At 36.0% G+C, this 25701-nt stretch overlaps 1 protein-coding gene and 2 long non-coding RNA genes across 4 annotated transcripts; 2 read left to right on the top strand and 1 right to left on the bottom strand.

Moving 5' to 3' along the window:
- Positions 1 to 5589: 5589 nt before the first annotated feature.
- Positions 5590 to 14044, bottom strand: LOC117987721 (oocyte zinc finger protein XlCOF6-like). Of its 2 annotated transcripts, XM_034974765.2 has the most exons (11): positions 13692 to 14043; positions 12333 to 12530; positions 11374 to 11407; positions 10528 to 10756; positions 9771 to 10019; positions 9103 to 9276; positions 8078 to 8281; positions 7265 to 7435; positions 6865 to 7054; positions 6323 to 6484; positions 5590 to 5774 (listed from the first exon to the last, which is right to left on the bottom strand). In XM_034974765.2, the coding sequence occupies exons 1-11, from the start codon at positions 13812 to 13814 to the stop codon at positions 5712 to 5714; spliced, it is 1797 nt and encodes a 598-aa protein (XP_034830656.1). In that variant the 5' UTR covers positions 13815 to 14043; the 3' UTR covers positions 5590 to 5711. The 2 variants fall into 2 exon arrangements, with proteins under 2 accessions (XP_034830656.1, XP_069359825.1); XM_069503724.1 differs by lacking the exon at positions 9771 to 10019 and having other exon boundaries at positions 13692 to 14044.
- A 98-nt stretch (positions 14045 to 14142) lies between these two features.
- Positions 14143 to 16777, top strand: LOC138403382 (uncharacterized). Its single transcript, XR_011237644.1, has 3 exons — positions 14143 to 15114; positions 15922 to 16128; positions 16630 to 16777. It is a non-coding gene; the product is annotated as an uncharacterized lncRNA (long non-coding RNA).
- Positions 16778 to 19192: 2415 nt separating this feature from the next.
- Positions 19193 to 21907, top strand: LOC138403381 (uncharacterized). Its single transcript, XR_011237642.1, has 2 exons — positions 19193 to 20580; positions 21152 to 21907. It is a non-coding gene; the product is annotated as an uncharacterized lncRNA (long non-coding RNA).
- The last annotated feature ends 3794 nt before the right edge of the window (positions 21908 to 25701 follow it).

The raw sequence follows: 25701 nt of genomic DNA, 5'->3' as shown, positions 1-25701 counted from the left end.
CTGTAATATCAACGATTTCTTTAATATGACAGAATCCCCAAGACTATTGGCTGCGGTTGAGTGATTTGAAACTTATTTGAAACTTTGTTCGAAATTGTTTAGATGTTAGCGAATTTCCAAAACTTTCGTGGGTTAAGCAGCGGAATGCGAAGATAAATCTTTGTCTTAGATTTGACAAGACATTTATCGTAAAGCTGGCTTGTGAAGGTAATAAATTAAACTTGACGTGGTTTAAATAGGTATAATCAAATGTATTATTTATTAGAATCTTTATTGCATGGTTGATAAGAATCTTACGCGTATGCCCTTCTTCGGGATGCAAGCTATCTCTGTACCAAACGTCAAAATTGTTAAACCGATAGGACATCAAAAGGTATTCAGCCAGAATCCGGATAAACTTTGGCATTTACTTACAATATTAATATGGATTACAGCCTGTAAAATCTTTCAATTCTGGATTGAAAAATTTCAATAGTACAAACTTCGCGTAAATATAACGTAGGGTAACTTGACTAAACATAACTATGATATATATAGCTAAATACTAGCTTACCGTACCTAAGCTAGTCAGCTATCACAGTGTAGGTATGATAACTAAAATGACGAGTGAAATCACACCCACGAGCTCGTTTGAAATATTCTTTGAGAACTTATTAAAACATTAAAGCAAGTCTTCATTTTCCAATGGAAAAAATAAATTGCCTCGCTGTAAAATATAACGCAGAAACAGCTAAATCATTATTAATTGAAAGAAGGTACCTACCCTTTCCGCTTTCGCTTCAGTGAACTAACTGTTCAAGACTTTCAGATAAGTATCAATTAGAAACAAGTGCGAGTTAGACTCGCGCACCCAGGGTTCCGCACTACAGTCGTATTTTTTCGACATTTTGTACGATAAATCAAAAACTATTATACTATGGTGCAAAATAAATAAAAATCTGCTTTAGAATGTACAGGTAAAGAAAGCCCTTTCATGTGATACCCCATTTAGAATAGCAATCTTACTTTTAAAGTTAACAATACTAATTTTTTCATGAACACATTTTAATTTTTTTGTGATGTAGAGTAAGTTCTCTAAATATGAACTACCTTATGGGTTTACTTATATAAATCGCAAGATATTGAAACTAAATCACTCTTTTTAATTTAAATCCGTCAAGAAACTATTATATAATTATAACATATATTTGAAATGTCCTACAGAAACAAAACTTCTAACAAACATATGTTTTTTATAAAATATTACAAATTTACACATTCAAAAATAGGTAGCTCAATATGGACTACTAGGTTTTTAATACGGACTTAGGGTGTCCAATACGGAGCATATTATTTATTAGAGAACAATAAGTAAAATAGGAGCTGGCGAAGAAAACGGTGTAACTGCACTTGTGATCAAAATATATTTTTTAATTCCGGTAATTTTTCGCTCACTAAATACCAATCTGAACTCATTTCCAAGCAAAACTGCATGATTACAGTAAATTTTCATGAGCTTTCATTGATTTATTGCTCCTCCTGTAAAATTTTATTTAGTGCCATTATACCGTTTTGTTCGCCAACTCCTTACTTATTATTTTTGTTGACAATAATTAATAAAATGTAATAATAATTAATCATAATAGTATGAATCAATCTGAAATAGTTATAGTAAAGATGGTCTTAATATTATATAGGTTTTTGATGCTTTGAAATATTCCATTTTGCCCTCTTGAATAGCCACTATTACCATAACCTAAAACAAAAAATAATCAAGGCTTAAAATATGAACCAGGATCATAATATGGACCACTAGTCCATTTTCAACCCCTTGATGGGTCCATATTACAAAATGATGCATTTTCAAGGTTATAAATTCGTACAAAAATAATGTTATGAGATACAGCTACGAATTCATTGACGAATAATTAGTAACACAATAATGTTTTCAGAATGTGGACAGTCAAATTATCATGATTGTAATTATAGCAGTAATAATCTTACAAAACTTACCGAAAAAGTACATCACATAGCTCTAAACTCTTAAAATGGTTGCCGCCGACACGAACACACACATTGATGTTGGAATTATTCTAGGAACACACACGTAGCTACGCTACAATTCACTGACGAGATGTCGCGAGATAAGGGCATCTATTTTAGCTAACTTCGCTTTGATAGCAGCGTCATCGAGCAAAATATTACTATGGTCCATATTATATGTGACTAGTCCATATTTAGAGAACTTACTCTAACCATAAATTCACGGTTTTTGGATTTATTCCTTTACTTGTGCTATAAAACCTACCTACCTGCCAAACTTCATGATTCTAGGTCAACGGGAAGTACCCTTATAGGTTTCCTTGACAGACACGACAGACGGACAGACAGACCTACAGACAACGAAGTGATCCTATAAGGGGCCTTTTTTTTCTTTTGAGGTGCGGAACCCTAAAAAGCGCTAAAGCGATTTATTTTAATGTCCGACTACGCGACAGCAAGGGCACGACACATCCTTCACGTCAACTCACCGTCGGCCCACTACTGAGAATGGCTCTCGGAATGACAAGGGTTTAGACAGTAGTCTACCATCCTGATCAAGCGCAGATTGGCAGATTTCACAAATTCACACACATTTGAGAACATTATGGAGAACTCCATGCAGGTTTCCTGACGATGTTTTCCTTCATCATTAAATCGAGAGATACCCTGCCTACCTATTTAAATTCTTAAAACGCACATCTGAAAAGTTCACCTGAATACCAGCCCGAGGTCTCAACCATTAGGCATAGGTACATTAAAAGCATATCTACTTACCACGAAATCGCGATTCTAAAGGTATTTTACCGACTTCGATAAAGGATACATATCAAATCATCATACAAATAAATCGCAATGAATCAAGGTCTATGCTCAATAGTAGATAGCTAAAAACTATACTTATGAACAGGTAAGTATCATACTTGTAACATACTGAACGAATGGAATGGTGCGGTTACAACTCACTGGTTTCATTCAAACCAATGAACATTATGATGCTCGCACGTTACGGACAGCAAAGAGCTGCATTATTAGCACTAATATCTGATATAATAACTTAAAGAGGTACTCGTTCTCTTAGTAGAGTTGTATGCGGAAGGATCTGAGAAACCATCGCATTATTATCTCAAGAAAATTCCTACCATTGTGATTAATGGAAAAAGATCACTACTCTCAGCAGTGAGGAATACTTACATGTATACTACTCGCAAAGTATTTATGAAATGAAATAAAATAGCTTGTTACGTTTCGCTTCCAACGAACGTATTGACCTGCAGTTTGTAACAAGCGGGGAAACTTGTACGCAATCTGTATTCTGCGGACCACGCCGCGCCCATCGCTCGTCCAAGTGTATTGAATGTGCGTGAGCGGTGAAATTACCTTCATCTACACAAACGAAATAAAACTGAACCGTGGCTGATAATCTTAAATCTTTTACCCATACTAACAAAAATAGTCCGCCTCGATCTGTACCTACCTATTCATTTGGAAGGTTAGCGGCGGACGGAAATCTAAGCGCTGAACTACTTATTATTGTCCACTTCCTTCTTACTCCTATCATTAGCTTTACTACACCACAGGTTAGTTACCGCTTGGTTAGAATATAACCATGGGAGCAAGCAATCAGCTTAGCTTATTACCCGACTATGGCAAAGCCAAAAGGAAGGAAGGATTATGATTTTGGCGGTCTATGTACGTACCTATGTAAATTTGTATTTGTGTGTTCCACTATAGCGGCTAAAGTACTGGGCCGATTTTAATAAATGAGGTATCAATTGATTCGTTGTTATGGTCCGGGTGACATAGGCTACATTTTGTACGAACAATCATTCATCTAAGGTACGAACAAAATTGATCTGACAGATGTTACATCCAAAAAGTAGGAGTTTGCAAAAAAATAATTTTTGCTATTGTATCGACTCGAGTGGGAGTGGGGGTCAATTAATAAAAGAGGAAAAAAATCTGTATGTATCACTAATATGTATCACATATACATATTTAAGAACTCAGTATTTTTTCCGTTTTTCTCAGTACTTTTAGTCGTATGTATTCAAGATAAAGTAGGTATTCATCATTATCATGATCAACCCATCGCCGGCTTACTATAGAGCACGGGTCTCCTCTCAGAGTGAGAAGGGCCATAGTCTACCACGCTGGCCATATAATGCGGATTAGTAGACTTCACACACCTTTGAGAACATTATGGATAACTCTCAGGCATGCAGGTTTTCTCACGATGTTTTCCTTCACCGTTAAAGCAAGTGATATGTAATAAATTAAAACGCACATAACTCCGAAAAGTTAGAGATGCGTTCCCGGGATCGAACCCCGACCTCCGATTAGAAGGCGCACGTCCTAACCACTAGGCTATCACAGCTTAAGTAGGTATTAGAGTAAGTTAATAAGCTTGCGGGCGATAAACTATCGCATGAACTATCAACGTGACGTATCTAATGTAGCGTTTTTACTGCGTTATGTAATTTGTTAAATGGAGGGTTGGGGAGTGCGGCACGGGTGGATGTTGGCGGCGCGCCAACTCGCTGACGGTCGACCGCCCTTATCTTCGTTTGGATCCACCGCCAATACTCGCTGGGAAAATTTCTCTATTCACTTCACTCTCGCAGTACGCCGCATGTTACTGGCTTCAATCCAATACGCTGTGAATGCGCGGTACATCGTGAAAAGCGTAGCTTCTAAATGTGTCACTTGTAAGAAGTGAAACTGTCCCACATTTCTTTCATGCATGAACATTGTGTTCCACACGAAGAACTTAAGCGATGACTGACAAGTTTGAGTGAAAAGTTTTATTTATTAGACTCGCTACTCTACTAGCTTTTTTGTTGTAGGTATGTATAATAAAAAAAAATTGCCGGTTTAAAAAAAAAACTTGGCCGGTTTTTCAATGAAGGGCTACCTTCATTGAAAAACCGGCCAAGTGCGAGCTAGGCTCGCACAACGAGGGTTCCGTACTACAGTCGTATTTTTTCGACATTTTGCACGATAATTCAAAAACTATGACTAACTAAAATAAAATCTGTTTTAGAATACACAAGTGAAGCCCTTTCATATGATACCCCACTTGATTTAGTTATCTTACTTCAAAAATTGAAAATACTAATTATTAGTTCCTGACCACAATTTAATTTTTTTTTGTATGATGTAACCGCAAATTCACGGTTTTCAGATTTTCCCCCGAATGTATGCTAAAAGACCTACCTACCTGCCAATTTTTATGATTCTAGGTCAACGGGAAGTACCCTGTAGGTTTCTTGACAGACAGACAGACCACAAAGTGATCCTATAAGGGTTCCGTTTTTCCTTTAGAGGTACGGAACCCTAAAAAACCGGCCAAGTGCGAGTCAGCCTCGCGCAATGAGGGTTCCGTACTACAGTCGTATTTTTTCGACATTTTGCACGATAATTCAAAAACTATGATGCATAAAAATAAATAAAAATCTGTTTTAGAATGTACAGGAAAAGTCATTTGTACGGACTATATAATTATTCTTAATACCTCGCTAAAGTTTGCTTAACAATGCTGGATGATAGGTTAATAAAAATACATTTAAATATTGTAAATTAAAATGATACTTGTTTATTAAACAAAAAATACACACATTGTGGGAGACATTATTTTTTCTAATGATAAATAATTATTATTATGATAACATAGATTCTAAATAATACAAATATTATTGAATAGCATCCACGTCGGTTTTCGCAATGTTCAGAGGCATGTCGTTTTTGATATATCCCTGTAACAAATAAATAAGTTTGCTTATATTCCTTGCATACATGCGAAAAAAGTGAAACATCGGTTTTATTCATCACACGGTCATTATTCGGCCGACATTTCTTAAAATTTAGGTAACTTTTTTTTTTAAAGAATATTAGCCATGTTAAACGACTAATATTCCTCTTTCCTCTCCAACTAAGCGTCAAGCTTCAAGCAGTCAAGCAGTTTTTTTTATGATCACAAGAAAAGACATTTTGCAAGAATTTGGTCCAAAATAATAAAAGAAAATAATTTTAAAATGGCGTCCACTTTTTTTAGTTATCTATACGTAAGTAATATCACCCATGTGCGTGTACATGCGCGCGAATAGATACATTCCTGCTTACCTCTTGCATTACGACACGTGTTCTAGGAGTACTACACGGCCATCTTGTCGGGACGGCAGCGCAGGGGAGCGAGCGCAGCGTGGACACGTACAAGAAGCGCTCGTCGCACCACTTGCACGTGCCCGTGTGCGTGTACATGTGCACCTGAGCGAATCACACCAACAAATACTTTTCTGCTTACCTCTTGCATGACAACGTGTGAGTTGTACGAGGAGTACTGCACGGCCATCTTGTCGGGATGGCAGCGCAGGCGGTGAGAGCGCAGCGTGGACGCATAGGAGAAGCGCTCGTCGCACCACTTGCACGTGAGCGGCTTGTCACCCGTGTGCGTGTACATGTGCACCTGAGAAAATCACATAAATAAATAAATAAAAGTTTAATGTTTGTTAAAGTAGGACAGTTGAAAGTTAAGGCGAGGTCTGGGAGATTTCGAAGTTCCTTTTTAACGTCAACAACATTAACATTGGCGCTACAGCCCTTTGAGGGCCCGGGATTGCTCCAATCGATTTCTACATAAAATGTCCTCCAATTTTTAATTCGATGGCTTTTGCAGTTCGGTTAACTCCATCTATCCAGCGCACTTAGGCCTACCGATAGATCTCTGTCCATCAAGCTGTGACTTTCTTAACTTAGACCCTCACTAAGAAAGGGTAAATTCCAAAGGGATTTTTAAAAACTTTAATCCCAGTGGACGAAATGGTGCGAGAAAAGTAAACAAGTTACCTTCAGCGTCTGCCTGCGCTTGAAGGCTTTGTTGCAGTATGAGCACACGTGGCGGCACTTGTCCTCGTGCACCAGCAGGTGCTTGCGCAGCGTGCGGCGGCTGTTGAGCACGCGGCTGCACACGAAGCACACGTACGACGTGTCCTCGTGCGTGTCCATGTGCGTTTTCAGATTCGAGTACGTTTTGAATCTGTAAACCACCATTGAAGGTTATTGACATGCTCTATAACTCACACTTTGAAATAAAAAACCCATAAAATTAAAATCTGTGAAAACTAGAATCTTTGACCAAAAATTATTATTATTAATCTATAAAAATGCCCCATTTTCTTGCCCCGTTGCACGTGTCGGCGTTGTTTACGCACGCGTAGCTCTCGATCTCTATCAGTAACAAACTCACGGCTTGGAGCAGGTCCTGCAGACGAAGGGCTTGTCGTCGCTGTGGATGGCGCGGTGCTGCCGCAGCTCGCCGTTGGTGCCGCACGCGTAGCCGCACAGGTCGCACACGTAGCTCTTGATTTTCTCGTGCACTACGCGCTTATGCGACGCTGCTGACGACCGAGTTGTGAATCTGCACGTAACGTAATGTTGCTGGTAGTAAAACTCCGATGCATCTTGTTTCTTGCCGCAGAATCAAAGCAACGTGAAATTCTACACGATCGTCGATCAAGGTGCAATCGTCAATACACGCATGACGCAATGCGTCAGCTGGCGTGGCGTGGTGGCTGAGTGTCACTGGCCGACCGCCATGAGATCAGGAGATCAGTGAAATCAGATGGAGACACATTTGTGTCTCCATCACACACACTCACACATGTGTGTGTGTGAGACACGCGAATCTACGCTCGCAACCGCACGGTGAATCACTTCACACGAACATACATAATGGAGACCAAAACTTGAGCTTAGTGCGTTGTAATATTTAAGAAGACTGACATCAAGCATGACTTGTGTGTATAAACTAAAAACTATAGGTACATATTATTTTGGGGTAGGTACTAATAGGTGTAAAAAAAAAGGTACTAATAGGTGTCAGTAGTTATTTTATTAAAGTTTTTACGTAGGTACACTTGAACAAAACTCTATGTCGCTACTATACCTATATCACGACGAAAGAGGATAATCATACCTACTTATCGAACATTTCGGTGAAGCGATCGTAGTCTAAACTCTAAACTACATATTTTCTTTAATGTCAGTAAGCTGTACTTACTTCAGATCACATATTTCACATCGGTATATTTTTCTTTCTTCAATCGGTATGTGCGACCTTTCGTGTGATTTGAGCATGTCCTTAGAATTGAACACCTTATCGCACGCAGAACAACAGAATTTCCTTTCAGACTTTGGTACATGCCTCATTTTGTGTTTGTTCATTGCCGCTTCTGTTTTAGTTATACGTGGGCACTTATCACAACTAAAAATAATATATTATTGATTCATTAGTGACTAGAACTTTTTCACTGTTTGTAGAATATAAAAGCTATACTAAAATGTATTTTTATATAATTACAGAAAAACATTTTAGTATAATATAATTATAAACATTTTTCTATAAATCTATACTAAAATATATTTATAATTATAATATACCACTCACTCACTGACTGACTGACGGACTAATCACGAAATCTCAGGAACCATAAAACTTACAAACTTGAAATTTGGAAGATAGGTTTTTCTAGGACGTTTTGGATCTACTAAAAACCTAAATCCATGCGAAAGGAGTCGCGGCTATCAGTTAGTTTTTAAATGTACCTATTTTAAGGCTATTAAGTAAATTGTAGATAAAATATTTACCAGGCCGCGATTACGCCTGTAAGTTTTACTCACGTAAGTAGCTTGCGTAATTGACAAAAATTTTAATATAAAATGTACTTAATATATAAGTGTTTACATTAATAGTCATAAGTTAATCATGTAGGCTACTTACGTGACTAAAATTTACAGTTGTATCCGCGGCCTAATTTTTTTTTCTTTGTAATGTTCTGTAAGCTAAATAAACTTTTATTTATTTATTTACTAGCTGATGCCCGCAACTTTTAAAAATCCCGTGGGCACTCTTTGATTTCCCGAGATAAAAAGTAGCCTTTATCACTCTCCAGGACTTTACACCCATGCAAAAAATCACGTCGATCCGTTGCTCCGTTGCGACGTGATTAAAGGACAAACCGACAAACCAACAAACAAACACATTTTTACATTTATAATATGGGTACTGATTTAATTAACACTCACCAGATAACATTGGGATTCTTGTGATCCTGTACATGCTTGTACAGAACAGATTTAGATTTTAAAGTAATGCCACAGCTACAGCGGACCACTGGTGTCGTGTTGTGCTTCCCTTCGCAATGCGCCTTCAAACTGTACCAGCTGGTGCATTCCTTCGCACAGTATGTGCATGTGAAACTGTAAGAATCGTACATTGCATATACATATTAATAAGTATTTAGCCGTTAACATACTTATAACTCATCCAACCCATGCGTTTTTGGTTAGCAAAGGCGTTTTTCACTGACCACCATAATAATAAAGTCCTCCTAACTGAATTTCGGTCACGGCGCCCAATCTCCATAGAGATTAGCCAATTGCGTGGGAGATATATTATAGTGCACAAGTGCACTCTCTATTCCCTCACCCTCATAGCCCAATGGGACGGGAATCCGACACGGCCGGAGAGAGATCAGGCACAGGACCGATGGTTTAACGTGCAGTCCGAGGCACGGGGGTGGGGCACCGCCAACTTCCTAACTGCGGACTAATACTAAAAATTTCTCAGAAAAATTCAATACCTAACTATTTAATTTGATACATCACTTGACATTGGGTGGGATGTCTTATAATGTATGTTTCCGACCTTAAAATTGAAAAAAAAATATATAGATATAAAAGAGTATACATACTTTACAAAATCATTGACATTTAAACTTGAATACTTTGACTCTTCGGTTTTTTCGGAATCAGAGTCATTTTTTTTAAGTTTACGACTTTCTATCCGGTGATCTGATACATGTTTGTAAAGAACGCTTTTAGACCGGATGATGAAGCCACACAGACAAAACACCATGGGCTTGCTTTTGTGTACTTTAGCATAGTGAACTCTTAAAGCGCTCCACGTTGACATGGCTTCTTCGCACATATTACATTCTAGTCTAAAAAATTCAAATTAACAATACATTTTAATATACTGTGTAGTGTGCAACTGTGCACAGCATTTATAGCACTAACAAGGTGTACTTAGCCGAATGAATAAACTGGCATTTAATATTAAAAGCTTACACACTGCATAATATTACACCAACATACATGATGCAAAAGTGTAAATAGTAAGGCCCATCGGTTGTATATAAAAATCTCTGAGTTGGCCAAAAATGAGCTTAACACCAAATTGTAATTCGAATTCAAAGAAAACCATGATAATTAGAATTATCGTCATCATCATGATCAGCTTATCGCCGGCCCACTACTGAGAACAGCACAGATCTCGCAAAATGAGAAGATTTTAGGCACAGTCCTATGTTGGGCCAGTTGACTTCACATATCTTTGAGAATATTATGAAGAAACCCTTTTCAATTTAAAAAAAGCTCAAAATGTCAGAAATGTGTATTTTTTAGGAGAACTAGTGTTGCAATGATTATTCTACTCAGAACATAACTTACTTGACAAAATCTTTAACATTCAAGTTGGATTTCTTGAGTATATTCTTAAACTCTATTTTCTCTTGTTCACTTATTTGCTTTTTTTTAGTCTTTTTCGTCTTTGTTTTTTTAAGTGTTGCTAATGTCACAACATCGCTAAGATCACTGTCACTGTCTAGTTTTGTGTCACTGTTTCTGTAGTCATCTTCTTCATAATCATCTTCAAATGGTTCTTCATTGTTTATAGCATCTACAAAACAAAGCTTGTAATGACAAAAAATTGATTTTGAAAAAGAAAAACCGGCCAAGTGCGAGTCAGGCTCGCCCAACGAGGGTTCCGTACTACAGTCGTATTTTTTTCGACATTTTGCACGACAATTCAAAAACTATGATGCATAAAAATAATTAAAAATCTGTTTTAGAATGCACAGGTGAAGACCTTTCATATGATACCCCACTTGATACGGTTATCTTACTTTGAAAATTTGAAATACTAATTATTAGTTCATGATCACAATTTAATTTTTGTTGTGTCATGTAACCACAAATTCACGGTTTTCAGATTTTTCCCCGAATGTCTGCTGTAAGACCTACCTACCTGCCAAATTTCATGATTCTAGGTCAATGGGAAGTACCCTGTCGGATTTTTGAAAATTCAACCCCTAAGAGAGTAAAGTAGGAGTTTGAAATTTAAAGCAGACATAAGCTAGTCATTATTAAAAGGATATCATTTATATGCACATACTCCAGTCACCTACTAGTGGTTGTCGTTTTACTAGTAGGTGGCTTATTGGTGATAGGATAGGAAACCCATGCAATCAATAGAAATTGCTAGTTTTTAAATATTACGTATCTTTATATACTTACTTACTAATTCTTCTGGCATCATTTCCACTTTAACCTTAAAAAAGCAAAAATCAAGGCTCATTATAAAGTTATAGTTAATATTATGTGAAACTACATATATTATATTACTCCGCGACTTCAGTCGCGTAAATTTCACTGACTGCTAATTATTATATTTATTGTATAAAACTGTTTTAATATACAAAACGGATAATATAATATGGAATACTAGCTGATGCCCGCGACTTGGTACGCGTGGAATTAGGTTTTTAAAAATCCCGTGGGAAGCCTATGTCACTCTCCAGATCTTTAAATATAGTTATGAAAAAAATCACGTCGATCCGTTCCTCCGTTGCGACGTGATTGAAGGACAAATCAACAAACCAATAAACCAACAAAGAACACAATTATACTGCTAAGTAATGCATAACTTTTTAACTTTTCCGTTTTCCTGTGGGCATAATATGTGATTTTTTCAGGATAAAAAGTAGTCTATGTCTACCCTTGCAATGTAAGCTAACTCTAAGATTCCAGATTACGTCAAAATTGTTTAAAAAGGAAATACCAAATTTCGTTCAAATTAAAAAGGAATAATGCTCTTTAACTTTTCTGTTTTCCCGTGGGAATATGACCCCGGGATGTAAGCTAACTCTATACCATCAATCGGTTGGGTCGGATCAAAATCGGTTAAACAGATTATATTTTTTGAATTACCCGCTCTCCTGTAGGAACATGTTATTTTTCCGGGTTAAAAAGTACCAAATTTCATCAAAATTGGTTAAACTGTTGAGCCTTGAAAAGCTAGCAGAAAGGCACACTTTCACACCCATTTATAATATGAGTAGATGTTTGGAGTATGGATTAAAGCAGTTATGTATTATAGTAGTTAAACTACCAGACGGACAGACAGACACACTTTCGCATTTATAATATTAGTATGGATGGATTTCTGTTTAAAATATGCCCACAAATAAACTTACCTCAGACTTAATTGGTGGTAGTCCAAACTCAATAATGCCATCTTCAAACTTAATGGGCATTACTTCACATGCACCTAAACACATTTTCTTCAATGTATCCTGCACTTTCAGACATTCTAAGACAAACAGCTCAAATGATACTACTCTCTCCTCGCAATTTAAACACACCTTAGTGGGTAAATTATCATTTTCATTTATCTGAAAAAAATATTATAATGCTAATTAATATTCAATAAAATAAAAAGCTGACCTACCCATTTTACTGTAGTGGTATCTCAGAAAATCTTTTCTTAGTTTGAATTTACATTATAAAGAAAATTGACTTGCAAAATCTCAATAAGCTCAGTGCTTGTCCACTGATTGATCCGTTTATTTATACTTTTATGTATACAATTTTAATAACTAATGGGTAAGAGCTGGGTAAGTTCAGCATTCATGATGATGATGATGATGATGATGACTATGATGTTAGTAAATGTTACTAAAATAATACAACAATGTTTGAAAAAACAGCTCTCTTACTAATATTGAAACAATGTGGCTAAATTGACAGGTCTAAATCTCACTGGCCATACAACAATCAAGTTTATTGTCAAGTTTGTAGTGGACTTGAAGTGGCATCCAGTAAACTGTTAGCCATACACTGTCAAGTGTGCATGATGCCCACTGATAGTCATATACCGTCAAGTTTACTGGACGCCGCTTCGAGTCCGCTGCAAACTTGATTGTGTATGGGCAGCATTATGCTATCTTTTCCGCAAGGAGTATTATGAAAGGGCTAGCAATACATTTAAATTTAAACCCACATTTTTAGGGTTCCATACCTCAAAAGGAAAAACGGAACCCTTATATGATCACTTTGTTGTCTGTATGTCTGTTGCTCTGTCTGTCTGTCTGTCAAGAAACCTACAGGGTACTTCCCGTTGACCTAGAATCATGAAATTTGGTAGATAAGCAGGTCTTATAGCAGACATTAGGGAAAAATCTGAAAACCGTGAATTTGTGGTCACATCACAAAAAATAAATTAAAAAATGATTTGAACATAAAATTAATATTTTCAACTTATAAAGTAAGATTACTGTACCAAATGGGGAATCATATGAAAAGGCTTTACCTGTACAATATAAAACAATTTTTATTTATTTTTATGCATAGTAGTTTTTCATTTATTAAGCAAAATGACGATAAAATACGACTGTAGTACGGAACCCTCGGTGCGCGAGCCTGACTTCCACATGGCCGGTTTTTTGTTTAGAGATTGTGTACAACAGAATTAGTCACCTAGCTTTTTTGTTTAGAGATTGTGTACAACAGAATTAGTCACCTAGCTATTTGAAAGAGAAACAACTGTTACTTACGGATATATGTACATATTCCTGTATCATTTTGAGAATATTCTTATTACAATCATCTATCAAATCTTTGGTAAATCCTTCGCCTTTAGCACAGAGTCGACACAAATCCTTTATACTTTGAGCCATTTTTACTTAGCACAGTAAGTATAATTCATGAAACAATACTGAAAAGGTGTTATTTGAAGCACTAAGTTGTAAACTTTTCTTTTTTCATTTTGTTTTTATAAATCACCGCTATTAATTTCCCAATTTTATGCTGAACAAATGCAAAAATGCACAATATCAATACACATCAAAATTAATTCCATTAATTCGATGCATTATTTCCATTTATTTATAAAATTGACAGATTGACAGTTTGACCATTGACAACCACACACAGACTACAGCTTTTTTCACCTGGCTTTACGGTTCTGGATTCTTGCTTTTTAGAGACTGTAGACATTCATAGGGGTGCAACTCCAGAACATTAAAAAATCGCAAATTGAAATTCGCTTGTGGTGCCATCTAAGCGCGAGTACGGCTAAACAAATAGATAACAGTTAATAAAAGACGTAAATAGATGGCGGGCACATTGTTGTAATTTTAAATTACAAACATTTGGACAGCCACAGTCACCGTCAGTGGTGCCAGATTAGGCGAATTACCGCCATTTAGGCTACCTCGGCGGGCCAATCGGCGCCCAAAAATCCCGATTGGCTACCAGTAACCATTTAGGCTACCAGTAGGGCGATTGTCTAAAACCGGTATCAATCATTATTACAATCTCAATTGTTCTGATTGGCTGAATTTGTGCAATCCTTGTTGCAACAATGCATTGTAGCCAATAGTGAGCGAGCATTAACCAATCAGAGATGATTGTGATCGTAACATTGTAGCTGTCAAACAACCGCGGTAGGGCCCCTGGAAGATAGAAACGGGCGATTTTAGGCTACTCAGCAGGCAAAATCCTAAAACAAATTCCTAAAGGCCGGCAACGCATCGGCGGCTCCTCTGGTGCTGCAAATGTTCATGGGCGGCGGTAATCACTTAACATCAGGTGACCCGCCTGCTCGCTTGCTCGCTATATCTATTAAAAAAAAAAAAAAAAACGGGCGAATTCAATTGGTAAATATCTGGCAACCCTGGTCACCGTTGAAGTTCAAAACTTTTCATGTTTTCGTGTATTGTTGTTTGTGCGGTTCTAAATATTTCTATTTCTGATAAATTTATCTGACCCTGCTTTGTTTACTGGACTCTGTGTTTCCTTTAACCACCTCGATAACTACCTAAGGATTGATTTACGGACTCGATTCATGCCTGAACGATTGACCACGGCTACGGATTACGGACTTGTTTTTGCTTTGTGAAAAGATTTTCTGTCGATAGATTTGTGCAGGGAAAATGCCACGGAGATCTCGATGTGTGTTCGGATGTGAGCAATTCGGTAAGTTTAAAATCAGCTCACTTGTAATCTAACACAAATCTCTTAAACGAGTCAAACTCTATGCTCCATTAGTACATTAGGTATTTTATCATGATACTAAATAATTCCTGCGATTTCGTCCACGTGGATATCATCCAAAAAACCATTTTAGAAATCCCGTGAGAAGTCCAATTTTCCGTGATAAAAGTAGCCTACAACCGTCTCCGATGCAAGCTATCTCTTCACCAAATAGATGATGCCCGCCACTTTGTCTACGTTGGTTTAGCGTTTTAAAGAATCCCATGGGAACTGTTTGATTTTCCGAGGCAAAAGTAGCCTATGTCCTTACCTGGATGCAAGCTTCTCTGTACCTTCTAACTTTTATCATAAACGGTTACACAAATTGACTGTGAAAAGCTAGCAGACAGACAGCCTGACATACTTTTGCATTTATAATATTGGTAAGGATTATTGACTACTAATTCTGTACATTTTTTGTTTTGTAATTAAGTGTAGGTACGTAGGTACAACATTAGATATTATTTTGAACTTTAATGACTATGGTTTTTTTATATTTTACTAGCTGCCCCAGCGAACGTCTTACCGCCTAGTCGATTTCGGGCAATTCCATAAAAACCATCCTCGTACTTCAAGGAATATTATAAAAAAAGAATTAGCGAAATCGGTTCAGCTGTTCTCGAAATTTGCGCTTAGCAACACATTCAGTGATTCATTTTTATATATATATTATAGAGATTAAGTAAATAAGTACAATAAGTATAGATAATACAATAATATATTGCATATTTTATGTTACTACTTTTTCAGATGTTTTGCATCACTTTCCAAAACCTGGCCACTCCTCTTTGAAACGATTTCAACAATGGAAAGAGATAGTAGGACAAGATTTAGAAAGCAAGACTGATGATGAAATATATACGAATTATCGAATTTGCAATCACCACTTTGAAGATCGTTTTTTATACCATCACAGTAAAAGACTAGCAAAGACAGCATTTCCTTCTCTTAACCTTGGTGAGTTTTATTTATTAGTTATTACAGTAGAGAGGATTTTGAGAAATTACATTGATTGACATGTCAATAATAGGTCAAAGCACAGATTGTAGAAGCTTGAAAACACTGGCCAAGTGTGGGTCAGACTTGTGCACAGAGGGTCCCATACTTCAGTCGTATTTTTCGACGTTTTGCACGATAAATCAAGAACTGCTATGTAGAAAATAACTGGCCAAGTGCGAGTTGGACACAGCACATAGGGTTCTGTAATACACAAGAGTAAAACAGATCACTTTTCTTAACAAGCCGCAAAACTGTAGAGGTTTATTGTTAATATCAAAAAAATCGACTTGGCAGCGCTACGGGATACCCCACTTGGTATCAAATGTAATAAGTACAAATGTTTCTATGGAATCTTCAAAACTGAAATCTCCTAATGAAGTTGCAGACAGAAACTAACTATGTATAACTAATAATTATAACATAAACACTTCTTCTAAAACTCTATTTTGCATATTTCAGGTGCCATTGATTCAAGTCTAGATGCTAATACAATAAATCAACCAGAAAGTTCTACACATAATCAATCGGTCGCTCAAAGTACCCCATCTGTGGTTCACAACATCCAAGCAGGATATTCTCAAACTCAGATTCAGAAAAAAATAATTACTAGTAAGTTGTGGCCAAAAAAAAAAAATAATTTTTTTTTTTTTTTTTTTTTTTTTTTTTTTTTTTTTTTTTTTTTTTTTTTTTTCTCAGTAACATGTAGATATACATTTATTTCAGAAATACAATAAAACTTAAGGCTAGCCTTATCTAATTACTATATAAATCATGACCGCGTGGAATGGTGCCAAGAATACTGGCTGCATTTCCGCGCTGGACAGCCAGGCTGATCCGCTGCGCAAAAAATGAGCCAGCCCTTCTGTCACCAGTTGAGGCTATTAATCGCGGTGAAATGTCTCGTAAAAAATTTTTAGCACTAAGACTCCATGGCCCCAGGGTCTCCACGGCAAACGGCACAAAAATGTAACTCTCTATAAGAGAGGCATACTTGCGCCGCTTGCCGTTTTCAGCTGTTTCTGCTGCGGCTCCCGGTCTTGATGCTGTCTTCCTGATATGACACGGGGCCAATGTGTCAACGCAAGTTGCGTCCCACATTAGCGCCCGTCCCCGTTCCCAGGGAACCAGCGTCAATCCATCAGGTCTCTTGCCATCATCCCGACTAATCCCTGCCGGCTCAATGAGCGCAGGAATATTTATGGTGGCAAGAGCTCTTTTAATTGTATCGTTAAGAGAGCCATGCCTAAACAGCCTACCGGAGCTCCTTTGGCAAGAGAGTCCGTGGATTCCAAATTTATCAACCTCTTTTCCACACGGACATCTGTGCTGATGGCACAGTGGTGTTCCCAATCTGAGACCTAGAGCCACACGAAAACTTTCGTTATCTAAAAGTGTGCCGAGATTTTTTGATGGCAAGGCATGCAGCCAATACCCAGATTCCTTTTCGGATAATGCTAGAAGCCTGGCACGATCTCTGTCACTTGTAAGATTTTGAACCAAATTCGTATGTGTCAGTTGAACCAATGGCAAATCCCAAAGTTTTTGTGTAGTACGTTCCTTCGGGATGTCGACATTGGGACATCTGACCTTCCAACTCTCTAGGGCCTCTGCGGCATAGGTCAATGATGAATTGGATTTGAGAATTTGAGAGCTAAGCTCTTTTATACTATGCACAGAGGACAGAAAAGCCGGAAGAGCTACACTGGAAATTTTCCTCACGCCGATGCCACCGTACTTGACCGGTAAAGTTGCTTGGTTCCAGGAGTGCTCATCAATTTTTCTAGTGTACTTTTAAGGGTGGCATCCATGTTATCGAGTAGTCCATGAAATTTCCAAATTGGGCTCGCGCGGAGAATGTAAATTAATTTAGGTACAAAAAGGCAATATTTTAGGATCGAAAATGCAATGTGAGAATTTAGAGTGCCCAATTTGTCGGTATTAGCCGAAAATGTTCTGACTTTTTGATCCAAGAGTGGTTGTATGGATTCATTATAAAGAGGAGCACCGAGAAGGCAAAGTGAACGTTTATCAAGTATTTTAATATTAGGTGAAATTTCATTGAATAATTCAGAGGCCAATAGAATTCTTTCTTGCGACAGTTTTTCTGTAAAAAACAATTCGCATTTCGAAAAATTAAGTTCTAAACCAATTTTCCCAAACTGTTGCTTAATATGATTAAGATCTTTTAGAACGTCATCCACGTTGCCCCCAATGGTTCCATCATCAAGATACCATATGTTAAATTTAGATGTTAAATTTGAGATATGGTTATGGATCCCTAAGCTGAACAGGGCCGGACCTAAAGGATCCCCCTGCTGAACGCCTACAGAAGACTTAATATCGCTATCTCCAAAGAATAATTTAGAAGCAGAGCTGTAACATTGCCAAACATATGGGTAAATTTCAGGAAGTTGCGTTGAGACTTCTGTCAGCAAAGTTGCCCTGTCCAAAGAATTAAAAGCATTCTTTACATCTACTTTCAGCAGTACCTCAACCTCGCCATTCGTTAAGAAAGTACGAGCCGAATGAACTGCTGCTTCACAACCTCCTTTACTGCCGAATCCAACTTGAATAGGTTGGAATTTATCCTTTAGGGTAGAGACTATGTGACTACACGCTAATTTTGACGCCAAACGGCGAAAAGTACAGCCAACAGCGATGGGACGGATGCCACCATCTTTCTTATTGAAAGCACAAAGCCTCGCGCCATAAAGGAATGGTAGAAAGGATGAATTTACCTCGCCAGATAACATGAAATTACATAGTCTGGTAATGTCGCTCAGTAGCGCCTTGCCGGCGTCCCCAGCAGTAACTCCCACAAGATCCTTAAGATGTTGTGGCGTTATGCCGTCCATGCCACCAGCAGAGCCACTAGAAAACGACATTATCGCAGCGTAAGTTTCTTCATCCTTTATCTGTAAATAAGAAGTGTTAGAAGGTGGATCTGGCAGCACAGAATCGGTATTTGGTAAGGGATGCTTGTCACGTAAGGCTTCCAGCGTTATATCATCATAAACAAATAATACACATACACACATACACACTGGGAGGTTACCTGGCTGGCACCCCACTAGACCTAGGTCTACTTAATTGTTATTACTTGTTTTTATCTGTATTATAAGTATTTTTTGTGTTCCTTATATGTAATTTAATATGTAATAATATCCAATAAATTTAATTTAATTTAATTAAATAAGAGATAAAAAATCTTTACTGTTTAACAAGATTTTAACAAGAATAGAGTATTGAAAATTGTCTAATAGTTAATGTATACTTAATAAAAACACCTTTTTTTTTCAGGAAAAGCTGGTCAAAGACATGTGAATCTCAAAGTTCAGAAATTGTTAAGGAAAATAGTTAATTTGAAAAATAAATTATTCGAACAAAGAAACCAAGTAAAGATAGCAAAAAAAATGTCAAAAACAAAATTATTTAACAAGGTTCTAAAATACTTACCTATGCCTGCTCAAACACTTGTAAAAATGCAATTAACACAGCATAACAAAAAAAGCCGTGGAAGAAGATTTAATCATGCAGAAAAATTAATGTCACTCTCGATATATAAGAAAAGTCCAAAAGGCTATAACTTTTTGAGAAAAATGTTAACTTTGCCATCAAAACGAACATTACTGGATGTCCTTAAACAAATAACAATTAAACCAGGCTTAAACCCTGCGATAATTAAACTTTTGAAAAATGCGGCAGACAAATTGGGGATGGAGCAACGATTATGTGTATTAATCTTTGATGAAATGTCTTTGTCTCCATCCCTACATTTCAATACAGCATTCGATCAAGTAATCGGATTTGAAGATTTTGGGGGAAATGAAATTACAGAGAATATTGCTGACCATGTTTTGGTATTCATGATAAAGGGGCTAAAAGCTAAGTTCAAACAGCCAATTTGCTATTTGTTTTGCAAAAGTGCCACAAAGGCAGTAATATTAAAAAGGTGTATTAAAAACATAATTACACAAATTAATCAAACAGGATTGGCTGTCGTCTCAACTGTCTGTGATCAATCTACAATTAACAACAAAGTTATAAATGAGCTGATAAAAGAGACTAAAGTAGATTGTCTTAGATTAGGCAACGAGCCTAGGGATAGTAGTTTTGCTGTAGAAAATAATAATATATTCCCCTTATTTGATCCCCCACATTTGTTAAAAGGAATACGAAACAATTTACTGACAAAAGAATTAAGATTCACACAGGAGGACGAAGTAAAGACTGCTAAATGGATACATTTAAAGCTTCTGTTAGATATTGATGCAGGAGAAGATGACTTACGAATGTGCAACAAGTTAACAGAAGCTCATGTACTCATAGAGAAAATTCCGAAGATGAAAGTAAAACATGCTGCACAAGTTTTTAGTCAGCGTGTATCAGGAGCGCTACGATTTTGTGCAAGTAAGTACTGTTAATGTTCTGAAACTTTTAAAGACCTGATATTTGAAGACCTTCTTCACTTTAGAATTAATTCATCAGACTTTGGTACTACTTGACTAGCAAGGACTAATCTTATTCTCAATAATTATTTATTAGCAACATATATGGCGCTATTTTACATCTGTAATGTGATGATAGTGCAACTTTAAAACATCCACAACTCCATACTAATATTATAAATGGTTGACGCCAGCTCACTATTGGCTACAATGCATTGTTGCAACAAGAATCGCACAAATTCAGCCAATCACAACAACTGAGATTGTAATAATGATTGATGCCGGTTTTATGAAATCGACCCACAGCCCACCCAATTTTGACGTTTGGTATACAAATAACTTCTTAGGGAAGGACACTACTTTTTTCTCTGAAAATCATAGAGTTCATAGATTTTAAGAAACCTAAATCCACGCGGGTGAAGTCGCGAGCATCAGCTACAAATCCATGTAAATGTGGCCTGACATTTATGTATAAAAAAATATATTTAAGTATTTATTTAAGTATTTAATTTTTAATCTTTTTTCTTTTTCAGAAAATAATTTACTACCACAAGAGTGTGCTGACACAGCCGACTTGCTGCTATTATTTGATCGTCTTTTTGACTCCTTTAATGGAGGGTCTTATAAAAAGACCCATAAAATATATAAAAATTGTTTGAAAATGAACTCTGACCATTTTAAATTATGGGATGAAAGTGTGCCAATATTAAAATCAATGCGATTTAAGATGGAAACAAAAAAAAAAGATGGAACAGTAAGTATTCGTTATGAACAGGTTCCATCAATTAAAAATTGGATCCACAATATTAAAGTTATGAAAGAATTGTGGCTATATCTAAATGAAAAACATAATGTAACTAGTTTGTTAACGCGCTGTTTTAACCAAGATCCTGTGGAAAACTTTTTCTCCTCTGTGAGGAGCCACGGGGCTAGAAACACAAACCCTACCTGCCAGCAGTTTGAAAGTATTTACAAAACATTACTTGTAAATAATTTAAATTCAAGTCACTCATTAGGGGCTAACTGTGAGGAAGATCCTAACAAAATGTTACAAAATTTAGATTGTCTTTTGATAGAAAATGACATCAAAGAGCCCCCGATGAGCAATGAGCCAATGGATACAGATCTAAGTATAGAAAATTTGGCAGATAGTAGTTCAGAAATTGGAGACAAATTAATAATCTCTGAAACTAAAAAGTATGTGACAGGGTTTGTCATAAAAAAGCTAAAAAGGAATGTGTGTAAATCTTGTATAAAATGCAATAATGAATTGTGTGACACCACCCCACCTCAAGCAGATGAATACATACATTCTATCGATATCACAAGGAGATCTCTTTACCGACCCTCGCGTAACTTTTCAAATTGTGTGAGAAATATAATAAAAATAGTAAAAAGCATGTTAAAAAATGATCCTGGGAAAAGTGGCAAAAGTCAAATGATAAAATTATTAGTTGATCAGAGTACAAGTTTTGATTTTTTAACATGTGATACACACAAAGTCAATTTGAAAAATTATATAATAAATTTTGTGATCAAATTGATTATTCACAGCTGGTGCAATAATGTAAATAAAATTTTAAAAGGTAAAAATTCAGATACTGAAAATGATAGCATAAAAATTCAGGCGTTGAGATATTATCAAACACATAAAGGTAAATAATCTATTTTATGCAATCTAATGAAATCAGTAGTTGAATTACAGACTTCGTTTGATAAAACTAGCTTATGCTCGCGACTTTGTCCGCGTGGACTTCACAAGTTTCAACCCCCTATTTCACCCCCTTAGGGGTTGAATTTTCAAAAACCCTTTCTTAGCGGATGCCTACTTCAAAATAGCTATCTGCATGCCAAATTTCAGCCCGATCCGTCCAGTAATTTGAGCTGTGCGTTGATAGGTCAGTCAGTCAGTCAGTCACCCTTTCCTTTTATATATTTAGATAAGGGGAATCATTCAAGCTTCTGTCAACTATTGCACATTCGTAAGTCATCTTCTGCATCAATATCTAACAGAAGCTATATCCGTTTGGCAGTCTTTACTAAATTGTTTTCTTTAGTAAATTGTTTTGTATTCCTTTTAACAAATATGGGGGATTAAATTGTTAATTGTAGATTGATCACAGACTCTTGCCAATCCTGTGTGATTAATTTGTGTAATTATTTTTTAATATTACTGCCTTTGTGGCACTAGTCAAATATAATATAATCTATATATAAAAGGAAAAGGTGACTGACTGACTGACTGACTGACTGATCTATCAACGCACAGCTCAAACTACTGGACGGATCACGCTGAAATTCGGCATGCAGATAGCTATTATAACGTAGGCGTCCGCTAAGAAAGGATTTTTCAAAATTCAACCCCTGAAGGGATAAAATAGGGGTTTGAAGTTTGTATGAAACTCTGTCAGTTTTGAAGTGTCTATAAAGTTTTGTAGTTAATATTTTTGCAATTTGCAGTATGACATATTTTATTAAGCTCATATGTTAAAATCTCATTGTTAAAGATCAACTCTAAGTGTGTGAAACAGGGGTTCAAAATTTGTGTAGTCCACGCGAACGAAATCGCGGGCATAAGCTAGTAAACATAAATTCCCATCAATAAAATCAATCTAGTAGATTGGTTTTATTGATTACTTGATTTAGTATAATTTATGTTTATTATTTTACAGTTTATTTACAGGGAATTTTATTTAATATAATTTATGTTAATTTTTTTTATTTTTAATATTACAATAAAACTTAAAGCTAGCTTTATGTTAATTATCTTTGGCTCATATAACAATTATTTTATTGTTTTCTGACTACACAAATACACCAATTGTGGTAATAATTTGAAAATTATTAAAAGTAAATAACCGAAAATGTTAAATTTGAATAGTAATTATTTCACAATCTTGCGGGTCTTGAATTTGGGTATGTATTTTATAGTGTTTACATACACTTCGTATTGTTTTCTATTCTATTGTATTTTATGTATCTACCTAGTTACGAATTTATGATAATAAATATTTACAAAACCTTAAAACCTTTTTCTTTCTATAATATAGTTATAATTAAGTAGCTCAAAGAGTCATAGTCTTGTAATATATATTTTTAAACATGTTTTAAACAAACGTTAATGGAATTATTAATGTTTATTTAAAACGTGTTCCAAAAATATAAAATATTCTAGTAAAGTACATTTAAATAGCATTTAAATTTTCGCGCTCTCGCACGCCTAGCGCGCTTTTAGTGCCCTCTTGATGTGAGTACACGCGTAACTTTGAAAAAGAAATCTAGAGTCGCACATCTATTTCTAGTATATAGTAGATAATCTATGGTAGACACCATGTAGACACCATGGGATGGGATAGGTAGACACAAACATGAAGTGCCAGTGAAGTGCATAAAGATGGCATAAAGGGTCATCTAAGGAGGGAAGGAAGGAGTGAGAAAGGAAGTACTTCACTTTCAAAACAATGTATTTGAAGCGTAGATAGAATAATAGGTAGATTTAAGTACAGCTTAACCGCGTATGAGATAGCGATAGCACGACGTAACGATGAATAACATGACAATTATTACCATTGTTTAGTAGTCAATATTTGTATTAACCGATCAACAATATTTGTATTAAACGTTTTTTATGTGAAAACAAGTAAATAACTCATGAGAAATACAATTACGCCATGAATTCTCAAAGTTTGTTTTGCAACTTCTTGTATGTATTCTTGGAAAAAACCAGTTACACGATAAGGAACAAAAACAGGTTAGCTGCGTCTCTGTTTATTACATTAGTAACTTTATCTGTGCTCTCTTTTTAGTGCGAATGAGAAAGCAAACGTTCCTGCATCTACCTTTATTACTATATCTACGCTTAGCGTATAATAAAGCGCTTAGAATAATAAAGGTAGATGCATTGTGTAACTGGTTTTTTTCAAGAATACATACCGTAAAACGGGGTGAATAGGTACGAAATCTAACTTCGCATTGAAATTTACGGATGTTTTGGTACAAATTATGATGCTTTAACTGTTTGTAAGCATCTCCGGTTGTAAGAATTCTAAGGAATCATCCAAAAAATATAAAATAATGATAAATTACTGGTATATTTTAATCAAAATATATGCTGTCCCTATTTATACTTGATCCGGGGTGTAACGGAATGGCAAGGGGGTGAATAGGGAAAAAAGGTTAGGGTTGTCAAACACAAGTTAGTCTATCCTCTAATATTACATAACTAGCTTATGCTCGCGACTTCGTCCGACACAAATTTCAAACCCCTATTTCAACCCCTTAGGGGTTGAGTTTTCATAAATCCTTTCTTAGCGGATGCCTGTCTTAATAGCTATCTTCATACCAAATTTCAGCCCGATCTGTCCAGTAGTTTGAGCTGTACGTTGATAGATCAGTCAGTCACCTTTTCCATTTATATATTTAGATTAGGAAAGTGAAGACTTGTTTGTTTGTAATCGATAAACTCTGAAATTACTGGACTCATTTTAAGAATTCTTTCACTATATTCTATAGCTATTTTATTCAGAAGTAACATAGGCTATATGTTATTAAACATGGCATAGTAGGTATCAAATCTTTAAAAAAAAGCAACCGCCGAGTTTCTTGCTGGTTGCTGGCATTCCGAATCAGTGGTTTGACGATTCAAAAATAAATAAATAAAATTATTTTTATTTAATTAAACTTTCACAAGTAGTGTAGTTACCTGTACTTGTAAAAGTTTAATTGAATAAAAAAATATTTTTATTTATTTATTTATTTATCAATATTAAACAGTAAAATGCCATTTAACAAAATTTTACTAGTCGACTACACAAAAAGGAAGAATGTTTTTGAACAATTTTATTAAATATTTAAAGTGACAGCCCTGTCCCTATATAAACCTTACTGTTCCTATTTAACCTTGATTCGTTCCAATTCAGTAAGTATAGCGTTCCTATCCACCCCTTTCCCGTACCTATAATCCCCATGGCAAAGCCAAAACCACTTGGTTTCCAATTTTTTCTTTTTTACAGAAAAATATGTAACATTTAGACAAATCTGCTTTTGTGACGCCTCTTAGATAAATGTTTAATGATTTCTAATA

The sequence above is a fragment of the Maniola hyperantus genome, chromosome 2 (assembly GCF_902806685.2).
Source record: "Maniola hyperantus chromosome 2, iAphHyp1.2, whole genome shotgun sequence".
Taxonomy (NCBI): Eukaryota; Metazoa; Arthropoda; class Insecta; order Lepidoptera; family Nymphalidae; genus Maniola; species Maniola hyperantus.
The sequence above is the reverse complement of the archived record's forward strand: the minus strand, read 5'-3'. Positions and strand labels throughout refer to the sequence as shown.